Genomic DNA, 13,707 nt, shown 5'->3' with positions numbered 1-13,707 from the left:
GAAATTAGCTGCTACACTGCACCTTAGAATAAAACTGAACTTAGCTTTGTACCTGCCCACAGTGAGGCCACATATGTTATTCTGTCGCTGTCATGTACACAGGCAGAGCTGCATGCACCTCAACTGAAGAGCATGTCATGCATTATTCATGATTTCCCCTGCACATATCTGCACTCCAGAAGGAAAGAAAATGGACAGATGCATTAATAAGCAATATCCGCACACATGAACCGACTTTACAATTCATGAAACTGGTGCAAAGCTGCACATAAACTGGTCCAATTAAAAGAGTCCGTCGAGGAGCGTCAATACTTCCAGCTTGGATACTTGTGGATTCAGTGGCGCTCAATTTGCCAGCTGAGTAAACGGAAAAAGATCAATAAATTATGCAGTTCATACACAACTAGACACAAAGCTGAATCCCAAAACCGTCGATTTCTGAAAACACAATTAGCGTAATAACAAGGCACTTTGCGCAGCAACAAATGGTTTGCTTTGCACACCTGTCCTCAGCTTTGTCTCATTTTCTGCATAATAAAACAGTGCTGCAGGGATATGACAGAGCGACGACAGAGAGCAGCAATGCATTCAACAGATAACATGCAGAAAGGATATTTGTTTGGGATATTATTATTTTTTTTTACCGATGATTGAAAGTCAACAGTTTGTTAGAGGCTTGATCCACACTGTTCATGTCCCCATGCGATGTCAGTCCAGCGGACAAGTCGATAACAAACCGGCTCCTCTGCTTCTGTTTCCCCCTCTTTCCGTGTGTTTCTCCTCGTTAAGAGCGCAGGAACATCACTGCGGCGCAAACAACTCCGACAAACTGATCCAAACCCGGCTGGTGGTCTCTGGTCTCCGCGCGCAACTGGTCACAGCATGATAATGAAGCGGAACGGCTCTGTGCCACAGAAGCATGTGTTTACTGTGTGATTCCCCCCTTTCTCTCTACCCTTTCCTCCCCCCTCCCTCCCTCTCTATCTCTCTCTCTCTTTCTAATGGTGCATTTCAATCCAGCACACTTTGTTGCTGGGGGCTCTGCAGAGCAAAAGGCACCATTCAGAGCAGATTATGCTTATCATTTTTCCCCCCCTTTGAGTTGCTGTTACATCACTGTCAATTATGTGGAGCTCCTCTACAGTAACTATGTCCTGGAGCCAGAGACATGTCAGGAAGCAGGAGGACTGAGGCTGCAGGTTCATCATGTCATCCGGTGGGAGCACTGACACAAAATGTGAGGGATGTGTAACATGCATTTACCTTTTGTACTGCTATCAAATGCTATGTCATGTCAGTTAAGAGCAGAAAAGACAGGAAATGTTGTCTGGGGTCAGCTTTGCATCATGTAATGTCCAAATATTTAGAGCATATCAGCTTTTATTTTGAAATCAATAACATGTTAAGTACTAATAAGTGGTATAAGAATGAATCATATATTTTCTTTGATTAAAATATAAATACTGTGGTATTAAAATACACTGTTTCAACTCCCTGAATGAAATTGTTAAGTAGAAGTACAAGCTAAATAAATAAAATGTATCAAAATACTCAGTATGCAGAATAGCCCTTTTTACAGTATTAAGTTATTATAGAACACAATATTACGGGAATATTAGTATTATAACATGTTTTATAATGAACTAGAAACTATTGCGTCTCTGCAAAACTACTGGATTTCAATTTTCAATACTTTGTCAGAGGTCACTGGGACGCGTAGCCTAATGCCTTTACAGCAGTATTTGGCATCTCCAACCTTCCAAGGCGACCTTATAGCCTTTGCAACATTACTAGAGACATTTTTAATAATTTACAGCTTGAAAAAATCCATTGAGAGGCTCCTCCAGGAAGTTCAAACATTTCTGGGGGCCTTTCTTATATGCAAAGAGGATGACCTTCACAGATATTCCAGAAAAAGACCCAAATCCCTTTTTACATATATTTGCTTTACTCATTTATTTAAAACGTTTTATTTTTTATTTATTCTAACCTGAAGAGAATGAGGTAGTTATGTGTTGCAAAGCTGTAATGTGACACTGTCAATCACAACCGCTCTGTCGTATCTGTCCATTTGTATTTGAAAATCAATATACAAAGAAAAAAGAATGAACTAGAAACCATGAATGTTAAACAGGACATATTATGCAAATTAATATTTGTATGTAGTGTCTCTACTGGGACATGTCTCCATGCTTTAATGTTGAAAAAGCTCTTTATATTTCTCATACTACCTGTGCTGCAGCACCTCTTTTCACCCTCTGTCTGAAACCAGAGCCCAGTCTGCTCTGATTGGTTAGCTGGCCAGCTCTGTCAACTGCTTCACGTCACGTACAATGAGTAGGAGCACAAGCCACTAGGAGCGCAAGTCTTACATTGTGATGTCACTATGTTCAAAGAAGTAAACAAAGGAGTCCAATTGAGGCGTTTGAGGCAGGGAGAGACAAACATTGATAAACAATTAACAATACAATTTGGGTTGCCATCTTGGGATCAATCGTTCTCTTAGTTATTCCTCAATAAATAGATGTCCCACTTCCTCATACGTTTTAAAGTTATACATGTTAGTATGTCCATACTAAAAAAAAGGTATAAAAAGGCCAAGTCTGGAGTGGTAAATCTTAACACATTTGTTAATAAATTGATTTTGGTCAACCAGTAAAAGGAAGTTTACTGGCAGCCCATACATTGTATAGGTGACTTTTTGCTCATCTTTACACCTTCAAAACAATATAAAGGATCTGAAATGACTAATCTTTCTAACATTTCTCTTGCAGAAGATGCTGGTCTTTGTGTTTCTTTGGCCTCTCAGATCCTCACCAATCAATCACTCTTACAGTATGTGCTCTCCAGGGTCTACCCATAATCCCAACTGCAGGACCAATATAATGAGGTCATTCACGCAGCCTTCCTCTTCTCCTCTCTTATTTTTTATCGTCTCTCTTTTCCCCTCTTTAAAATGCACTTTTCTGCCTCTCATCAACCTATTTAACACTAGGCGGTCAGTGGTCAGTCCCAGAGGCACAGCTGATACGAGATTGCCTATTGCTACTCGGCTACCACATTTATTAGATCCCAATGTGCAAAGAATATTTTTACTTTCTCCACGTGAATGTTGTCTTTTGTTTAAGCTTTGTTAAAACTAAATGCAGTATGTAGAAAAGTATGTGTACAGTAAGTGCACATTAAATTAAGTTGAACAAATATTGCAATGATCATAAAACATTGTTATTACTAAAACTAGACTATTACAGCAGATATATCTTTAAGGGGATCATCAGAAGATGTAGGTTTTAAGCAAGAGTCCTGGCATTATACACATTATTTAGGTGGTCTGAGAGAAAGCTAGACTTCTGTTTTCAGGTTTTATAATATCTAACTTGTGAGGTTCACCTCTGAAATGCTTCAACGATACTGTAGCTCTCTAGACTCAAATCACAGTATGATATTATTTAAGAGCTTTACAAGCACACAAGAAAGAAAACAGGACGGCCATTCGTATTAAATTGGAAATATATACCAGCATAGCGATCAGGAGATGATGGGATGATTACATTAAAGTAGAAGTAAGATTCGCAGGATGAGAGCTGTATACATTCTGGGATTTGTTATGTTTGCCTGTCTTGCATTTGCCTTTTACTCTAGCTTTAAGGTCATTTGGAAACGGTGTCTCCATTACCTAATACGTCCACCTCCGACAGATTTTCCACTGTAAAACTCTGCTTATACACATCTTATACAAGTTTCCTACAACTCCTGAGGGAAATATCTGGCCCTTTAGCTGCTAAATGCTTCACTATGTTCACCAGTGAGTCGCCAACTCTGTTGGTCAGTTTTTTGCTGCCTGCTAAGCAAGTATAGTCTACAGAGGGTTTTTAGAGTTTTTGTAGAAAACAGCTGCTTGCTTCAAAAGATCAACACAATAAGAACAGTTGGAGTAGACTAAAACATGTAAGATCGCACACAGCTGCACAGTGGGCTAAAGCTCACTATAAAATTCATTTTGTCAAAAGAGGCTGCAGATTTAAATGATAATAGTATATTGTTTTATTACTATATTATATAACTTTTAAAGTTATGATAACAAGTAGTGCAGGGCCATTCGGGATGTGATCCTGCTTCTTGGGTTTAAAAGTGAGTCTAAGCTCACAGTTACAGTAGTGAAGCTACAGGCCACGCACCATGACTGAATTCTGAGATGAACCTTTTATGGCCACAATAAAGTCACATTATGTCTGTACGCTGCAGGTTTAATGAAGACTTTGGAAGATGCTCAGACTGGCCAGCCGACATGCAGTAGCAGCATATTCAATTAAAGCATGGTGCATCTTTTTGGCCGCTCTAGGCCCCCGTACCGTAATGGAGAGATGCGTAATTTTTTTTTAAAAGGTCCCATGTCATGGCCATTTCTACTGATCATAATTCCATTGTTGAGGTCTACTAAAATAGATTTATCTTGTGCAATTTTCCAAACTCTCATTGGTTTCTCATACAGCATCTCTGTATAGTATGTGTATTCACTCTCTGTCCTAAACGGCTTGTTGGAGCTCCTGCCCCCCCTCCCCTCCCTGTGAGCCCAGTGGCCGTCTGCGAGACAACGAGACACAGTGAAACCCAGCCCAAAACCAGCCCAAAACCAGCCCGAGCACACACACACACCCACAGCCTGGCTGTGAGTTTGTGTGTGTGCTCACACACACACACACCCGCAGCCTGGCTGTGAGTGTGTGTGTGTGCTCGCACTATGGCCTAAGTTCAGGCCCTTAAAAAGGTTAAAAACACCAAAGTTGGGGTGGGCTGATCGGGTTTCTGCTGTTTTCTTTATAGTACCATTGATACTGCTAACTTCACGGCTGGCACTGCACTCCATCAGGCCCTCAGCAAAACACACACAAAACTTGAACTACATTAGTGTTATAATCGTAACTCACAAAGAGAGAAATTATAGTATGATATAAATTACAACAGTAAGTGTGTTTTGTTAACACTGTTTTCAAAAGTGTCTTCAGTAATCAAAACAGGCTGGGAAAAGAACTTGTTACATGTCAGAATATTGAATAAAAGGGATGGACTCCACATGGACAGAAAAGCAAGGGATGTGGCAAAAAGATGTAAAAACAGACTTAATTATATTCTCCACACACAAACACACACACACACACACACACACACACACACACACACACACACACACACACACACACACACACACACACACACACACACACACACACACACACACACACACACACACACACACACACACACACACACACACACACACACACACACACACACACACACACACACACACACACACACACACACACACACACACACACACACACACACACACACACACACACACAATAGCAGGTGAAATGTGAGCTAAGGTAAATCTGATACCTTTACAATAGCCCAGCTACAGCCAGTGTCTCCAGCTCAGCCGACACACCCACACACACACGACATGAAAGAGTGCAGGAATGCTCAGCTCAGGCTACATGGCACTCAGCTGCTCATCAATTTTTAATCAGTAGAAACCCCCCTCTGTGGCACGCCATGCCACAGGAAAACACCAAGAGCTACCAACACACATGGCATTTCTCTCTCTGTGAATGCGACTAATATTAAAAATAGCTCATGCTGAAATGCCGATGAAATCCACATCAGCCTGGAGAAGAAAAATAAACCCTTTTCCAAAGACAACTCTGAAAATAAAGCCTTTGTTTTCTCACGCCGGGATCGAGTTACAAGCAAGACACCTGAACACCCCCGCCTCTAATTAGAGCCTGAAGCCAATCCCACACACACACACACACACACACACACACACACACACACACACACACACCGTAAAGACATTCAAACATGTTGCATAAACACAGCTCCATCACACACCCTACCATTGTCACACTTTGACACCACACATAAGCCTTTTCACAAGGCTTCTGGTTTTAACGGTCGCTGTGAAGGCAGGCTGCAACAAGGGAAGTCGGAAGGGGAAGTCTTCCTGTTCACAGATCAGAGTGTTAACCAGGCCCAGGAGCTACAGTTTCATCCTGAATACTTAACAACGCTGCCATGACAGAAATAACTAGTATAATAAGGTCTATCCTGTTGATCAATTGATACCTAACAATGGCTGAGAAAAAGACATGAAATTCAACAGGTGTTCGTCAGTCCTGATGTCTCCCTTCTTCTCCCTCATCTACATCAAACTGTTGAATTATGATTGTATACAGCTGCAACAAACACAAAAGTTTTGAAATTGTAGATTAATCGCAACCCTGTGCCCTGCGATAACGTTCCCATACAAAAAAAACTGCATTTTCAATAACTACATCCCAGTTAACGTTAGCGGTTTTAAACATTTGGTAAGCGTTGTAAATTGAAATATTCAGCAAAAGAATCCTGATTTGGTTTCAAATCAGTACATTTTCTTCAACATTGAATTTTGTTTAGTGTTTTCTTGACCCATGCGTCCATGCCGTCCTCCTTTCTACATGGATGATTGTGTGATAATTAAAAAATCTAATCTTTATAAGATGTGGCGATGCAGTTTTCTGTGTAAGAGAGTAGGAGAAATGGAGATAATTTTTGGGCACCGGATTCTCTAACAAAATGTTTAATGTGCATAAACAGTTGGGGTTATATAAAAAAAGCGTACTAGTACAACACCAGGCTGTACATCTGGAGATGTTTTCATATTACACAAGGTCAGTAGCTTTGTTTTATTAAACCAACAGTGAAAAACCTTACAATATTAATATTAAAGAAGAAAATTAGCGATTCACTTTTAAGTAAGTGGATTCAGTGAAATATATTCAGATTTTCTTTTAGCTTTTGTGCTAAAAACAAACCTAATTGGGTCACACACCCACCCTAAACTCAACCTTCCACCATGCTGAATAATCATTTATTTCGATTTATATGGGGTCTCAGAATTAGTTAAGAAGTGAAATATAAACTATAACTCTCAATCTTCAACTCTTTTGTGTGTGTGTGTGTGTGTGTGTGTGTGTGTGTGTGTGTGTGTGTGTGTGTTAGTTTGTGTGTGTGTGTGTGTGTGTGTGTGTGTGTGTGTGTGTGTGTGTGTGTGTGTGTGTGTGTGTGTGTGTGTGTGTGACACAGCAGTGTTGGACTATCCCAGGCTTCGTGTTCCCCAGACAGAGGCGAACTTCAAAGCTCAGGTTATAACTGGAGGTGTAAGCATTATCGCGAGTGGGCTGATCCATGTGTCCATGCCGGTAGAGGTTGTAATGGTGCAAATGCAGGTACACAATGTGTGTGTGTGTGTGTGTGTGTGTGTGTGTGTGTGTGTGTGTGTGTGTGTGTGTGTGTGTGTGTGTGTGTGTGTGTGTGTGCACAAGCACTCAGCAGCTGAAGCCGGTGAAGCTGCATGATGCGGATCAGGAGCTCTCGACTCAATAGTGTGTTAATCCCTGGAAGCTCCGCCGCCCGCTCGCTGGACGGCTGCCACTCCGGCCTTTTAGTCTCACCGAGCAAACTACGGCACCTTTCCCACGCGTCGGATAAACAAAACCCTGGTACTGTGTGTGTGTGTGTGTGTGTGTGTGTGTGTGTGTGTGTGTGTGTGTGTGTGTGTGTGTGTGTGTGCGTGTGTGTGTGTGTGTGTGTGTGTGTGTGTACAATGTGATTAGATGTGCAGCTACACTGGCTCCAATTGGAGTCATGTCTCTAAATAGCTGTATGGAAATGAATAAAGCATGTCATGCAAAGTGTGTGTAGCACTGCTAAAAGCCCCAACACAGCAGGGGTTGTATCTGTCACACTTATCTAGAAACAACATGCAAATGTACAGTACACACTTCACCTGCTATGATGCTACCCATCATGCTCCCTCGGTAATATGTAACCTGGATGAGGAAGCTGGTGATACACGGCTTCATTTGATTATTGCATGGTTAGACCTGCACCACACTCTGGAAAAGTAGAGGCAGCAAAATTATAATATAAGAAGACATTTAGTTTAGATTGAGGAGTTGTTGGCAGATGTGGAAAGTACATTTACTCAAGGAATGTACTTAAATACACTTCTAAAGTACTGAGCTTCTTATAAGAAAGACATATTTTAGGTTAAAATCTGCTGTATTTTCATGACCATTATAGTTACTTTTAATATTTAGGATTATAATAAGATTTTTAATGATGAAAACCTCTGCGAACTCTTCAAATGTTTATTATTGTAATTCAATCAAAAAGGGCGAAACAATTTAAAGTAATTAGTGGATGAGAGCCAAAGTGCTAAAATGATCCTCTTTTTTTACAAGAAAATGAGGGTAAGGTAATTAAAGTATAGCACAACTTTGTTTTTTTCTCCCTCCAACCCAGAACCATGTCATGACTCCTCAGATGTATCCTTTGACCCCTGAACATGGCAATATTACCAAGTGGCTTTACTGGGCACAGAGCCTTATTTTGCAGTTAACATTTCTTGTTTGAGAGTCATACATAGCAGACAAAATGAAGACAAAGAGACGCCAAACAACCAAAAGAGACGCAAAATATCTACAAAAAGATGTCAAATGACATAAAAAGAGAATAGGTACAGTACGTCAACAAAGACATGTACAATTCAGTCTCTTTGAATCTGCAGCTGTAGTTTCTATTGATATCACCGTCCTCAGGGGGCAATAGAGTGGCGAAGTCCCTCCCCTTCCGGTGGACCTCCATGGGACCTTATTTCGGAAAAATTATGTATTGAAGTCAATGGAGAGTCTTGGAGCCAATTTGCTTTGGGTTGTGCACGGGGTTTGTCTATATGTGTGTGAAAGCGTCATCATCCAATCTGCGCACCTGGGAGCACGGGAGGTAATTAACCTATATGTGGGCACAGGTGATCAGCTGGGATGAGAGGTTACAGAGGAAGCCACAGGTTTTCAACCGTTGACTGTGATTGTTTGTGTCTGAGCGTGTGCGTGATCGTTATGTTTTAAACAAGATTTTAGATATGTGAGTCGTAAAAGAACATTTTAACCTTGGACAAATAAATAAAGCATTACAAATTACGTCATGGTGGACCTCATCCTTCACAACAACACGCGTTGGGAACTCTGACAGCTAACCTCCATGAGTGGCCTTTTTTGATGAGCGATCGCCGCTACATTTGTTGAAAAACTCGCTCCAATTAATGAATCAAAGGATCTCAGACACGGAAGAAGGAGCTGCTGCGCTATCACACAGCTCCAGATGATTGCTGACATGTGAACGCTGTGAAAGCCGCGAGGAGCCACGGTAGGATCGTTCAGAATTGTTACAAGCTGTGAAAGACCTTCTCATATCAGGATAAAGGTAAATCCTGCGACAATTCTAAAATAAAACCTCCCGCAGCTGCTGCGTTACTGTCAAAATGAGCCAAGAGGGGGGTCGGCATAAAGCGCCTGCCACTCAAAGTGATACAGAGAGTGGGCTCGGTAAAAGACAGCCTAAACAAGTGGTTCTCAAACTTTTTCTGTCATTCCCCACTTTGAACAGGTGGGCCTTTTCAAGCCCCACCTTTTCCTCATCGCTCCAATAAAATGGTAGGCCAAGCTTAAAATTGTCAAATGTATCGTTCTATAACAGGGGTCTCCAACCTTTTTTAGGATGAGGGCTACTTTAAAAAAATAAAACAAGTCGTGAGCTACTTTTACTCCTCTTTTTTAGTTTTTTTGCACTGTATATATTTAGCACATTTGAGCATTATTATATTCTTACCTTTAACCTTTGTGTGCTGTTTGGGTCTGTGGGACCCGTTTTCAGTGTTTACTAAAAGAAAATGTATGCAATTTAATTATTTTAACCTGCTTTATTTGGGGGTGGACCTCACCTCCTCTAGGGGGGTCCGGTGGCATGCACCCCGGGAAGAAAAAGCTTTTTTAATGTTGAAATTAAATGCCTCAATCTGGTGCACTTTGAGCAAAAAATGAATTTATGGATACAGCTCTCAACACACTGAAAGGGAGCTGTATACTTTTCAATAATCCAAACATCGCCAAACAGTCGCTTTGGATAAAAGCGTCAGCTAAATGCAATGTAATGTAATCTTTAGAATATGATCAAAACCAATAACAAATCATTTAAACTTGTTTATTCTTATCTTACGTTACCTAGTTAGCATTCTTTCTTTTTATTTATGCATATTTTACTAATCACTCCCCTTTTAAACTTTTTTTTTTTTTTTTACTGTCCTATACACATTGGAATAATTTCTTACTTTATTTTTTACACCTAGGCTATATTAAATAGATAAATGTGTGCTCTCTCTAGCTCTCTCGCTCTCTCTCTCTGTCTCGCTCGCTCACAGAGGCTGTGTGCTCCTCCGTGGCGATGACGGCTTGCGTTAAAAAATTATAATAAACATAGGCCTATTTGTAAAGTGTGGGGACACAAACGGGATTTTGAAAAGTGTCACGGTTAAACTCCTTGTGAAGTGGTGAGGTGCCGCTCCAAATTGCTTTTCTTCCCGTTTCAGTTGTGTGTGTGTGTGAGCAGGCTCGGATTGGCCATCGGGAGATTCGGGACTTTTCCCTGTGGGCCGCTGCCTTTGGTGGGCCGCTGGCTCTGACATAGGTGGGCCGTGGACTTTCGCTGAGCCGGTACCGCACCCGCCGCTGCAAACACCGGCCGTTGCGAGGCTCCGGCGGATCCGGCGCTGTGAAAGTCCACCGCCGTTGCGAGTCTCCGGCTGTAACAGTCCACTAACGCCCGCGAGGACCCAGGTTCAATTCCGGCCTGAGGTCCAACAAATTAATTTAAATAAATAAATAAATAAATAAAAATAAATAAATTTAAAAAAAAACTCCCGTTCATCGCGTCCATTCGCGACCCACCTATCACATCTCTGCGCCCCACCAGTGGGGCGCGCCCCACACTTTGAGAAATGCTGGCCTAAACTCACTGTTAAAGCATTGGAATTAAAAATAGCATCAATTCAACATGAAAGAAACTCAAGGGTAAATAAACTGCATAAATTAACAAAAGGATGTTGAACAATTGATACTTTCAAGCCAAAATGTGTCTGAGTTGTAATCCATGTGTGAACTCTTTGTGAAAACAATGATCGAATTAAATGAGTTGCATGAGTCACTGAAACCATTAATACCAGAGGATGAAGTTATAAAACAAAATGAATGGTTTGAAACATAAATGCACGGCAATCGAGAAATTATGAATAAAATGGAAAGGTGGTTGCAAACTACAAAGGAGCAATTTACACATGCAATTGATGATGATGATGTGGTAAATGTCTATGCTGCAACCAAAACTAATGTGGTAATTGATGATATCTGTCCAAATAGCGTTTCTAATATAACCGGAAGAACATGCACATCAGCTGGCCACTCCAGCCACAGGTCCAAAATGTCATCCATCTCGTCTGCATGTATCAAGGCGGACACTGAAGCGGCTGCTCTCTATGGCGGCTATCCTCAAAGAAAAAACATGCACTGGAGTGTGAAGAGCATAGCCTCGCAGCAGCCAGAAAGTGTGAAGAGGAGCAGATCAGACAACACAAGGAGTGGCTTGAATTGCAAAGTGGAATTGCTGCCCATACAGCAAAGGCCAATGTGCTCAGGTACAGAGGATCTGAGGTTCAAAGCTCAAGGGCTGATTCAAATGGAATGAATTCGTATCTAGACAGAGCCAAAAGGAACATCTCTCTTAGACCCTCTGAGGGAAATAATTTAAACCTCACGCGTGGCGTTTCACTGTCAAGGGGAGCATGTATGTAATTACATTACTGACTTGAGCCCATTGTAACCCATTGTATGGGTTAGCCCTACCATAGATTACCCAACACAAATACTCTGGCGCCGCCACTGTTTGCGGTCTACAATGACAGAGTAGAGCCTGTCAAGTTTGGCTGTACTCAGCATTGAATCAAAACGCACCATAGCTTTAAATCGTTGTGAGGTGTTTTGCTGATCAAGATGGTAATCGCCACATTCAGCTGTAATAGGCATGCCAACTTGATGCTCTGCTCACGGATGAGTAGATGAGAATAATAAACTGTTAAGATGATGACCTTACGTTTGTATAATATTTTTCTTCTTTGTGGGGGTCTGCCCCCAAAAAACGGTTTCAAGTCCTGAGAAAGTCAAATAAGACGGTGTGTAAAACTTCACTGCCCAGCCAAAAAAAAGTAACCACTTTGATTTAACTAGGCCAGTAGATAAGGACTTTCCACTGGATGATAACTGCAGTGATGTATATGTTTTAGCTGAATACACGTTGTTTAACCCTAACTGATGCAGTTATTCACTTCTTTAATGTTTGTTCTTTCTGATGTAAAGTCAAGGTTGTAACTGTTTGCAATGAAGTTGTGGGGCGCTGAACTGTTCTTTTGATTATTTTGATTTATGATAGTAATTACTTGTCTTTCAAATTTGAAGGAGGGTGAGCAAGCATCTTGAGGAACATTCATCATTAACTCCTCCAAAAAATACAGTTTATTTAATAATAACACTGAATATGTGAATCATAAAAGGGATTGACAGCTGATAGGAATGATATGATTGTTATATTATCATATTCATACAGACACACATCGATGAGACAGTTAATTCATGTACTTATTGCAGCAGTCTGCATAGATTTGGTACCCCTGCTGGTCTAAGAGTGAAACCAACTCATTCAGTTAAAATTCATTAAATGATGTCTGCCACCTTATATATTTATATTTAAGGCTTTACTGATGTGCCACAATAATGTCACCTAATGTTATTGAGTTAAAATATCAATATTGTGGCTTTCCAAGTTAACATTGATTGATATGACTGCGATTAAATCAGCATACTTCTGCCAGGGGATGCCACCCCTCAAATTCTCCTGCCACCCCAGGAATATTTTTCTAGATCCGCCCCTGCCTCTGCTACAGAATTCATCGAACAAGGTTCAGAAGGTCAGTTCAACCCCTCACCAAAAGGGGGCAGCAGAGCTGTAGTGTCAGTGGAGACTCTGCACAAGGATGCAAACTTGCAGTACCATAGTCCTACAGAACAGGATAAGAACTTTGCTCTGTCAATGGGTGCGCGCCCCCAAAGATTCAAACCAGCAGTTGCATCATCCATCAGTAGGTGGCAGTAAAACTATATTGCCAATGGAGGCATTCACAGCCACGACAATACCAGAAGGAAATGGATCCAAAGCCTATGAACTCAATCCCACCTCATCTCAGATATGTAAGTAAGTAAGTAAGTAAAGTTTATTTATATAGCACTTTTCATGTCAGCAGACATTCTCTGCCACACAAGTCACTCATGATCTTGACACATATTTGGTGCAGGAAACCAACCAACATACAGGTTCAGTGCAAAGTAACGTGAATCAAGGCAATATTATCAACATCATGCAAAGGCATAATGATATCAAAGCTCTGTTGGTGCAGCAACAGTCAACATTGTCACTGCCACCCAAGAGAAATACCAACCTTTGATGGAGACCCTTTGGAGTATAGTGCATTCATACGAGCATTTGAATATGGAGTGGAAGCAATGACTGCTACGAATGTTGATTTCCTATACCTTTTGGAACAATACACCAAGGGACAACACAAATAACAGGTTAAAAGCTGTCAACACATGCCACCTGATAGGGGATACCAAAGAGCAAAGACACTTTTGAGAGAACGCTTTGGAAATCAACAAATAATAGCCACTGCATACATGGAGCAAGCGCTTGGATGGACACCAGTGAAAGCAGAGGATG

At 41.1% G+C, this 13,707-nt stretch overlaps 1 protein-coding gene across 5 annotated transcripts in view; it reads right to left on the bottom strand.

The window, feature by feature from the left end:
- garnl3 (GTPase activating Rap/RanGAP domain like 3) overlaps positions 1-13,707 on the bottom strand; it is a 98,842-nt gene that overhangs the window by 62,753 nt on the left and 22,382 nt on the right. The window contains exon 1 of one of the 5 annotated variants that reach the window (XM_079660124.1): positions 645-937. The exons of the other annotated variants lie outside the window; for them this stretch is intronic. Within the exon in view, the coding sequence (XP_079516250.1) occupies positions 645-694 (50 nt within the window). The 5' untranslated portion in view covers positions 695-937. Of the gene's footprint in view, positions 1-644; positions 938-13,707 lie in introns of those variants that run through there. 5 annotated transcript variants of the gene reach the window in all.

This window comes from Notothenia rossii, assembly GCF_949606895.1.
Source record: "Notothenia rossii genome assembly, chromosome: 11".
Classification (NCBI taxonomy): domain Eukaryota; kingdom Metazoa; phylum Chordata; class Actinopteri; order Perciformes; family Nototheniidae; genus Notothenia; species Notothenia rossii.
Note: the sequence above shows the minus strand (reverse complement) of the source record. Positions and strands in the feature narration are given on the sequence as shown.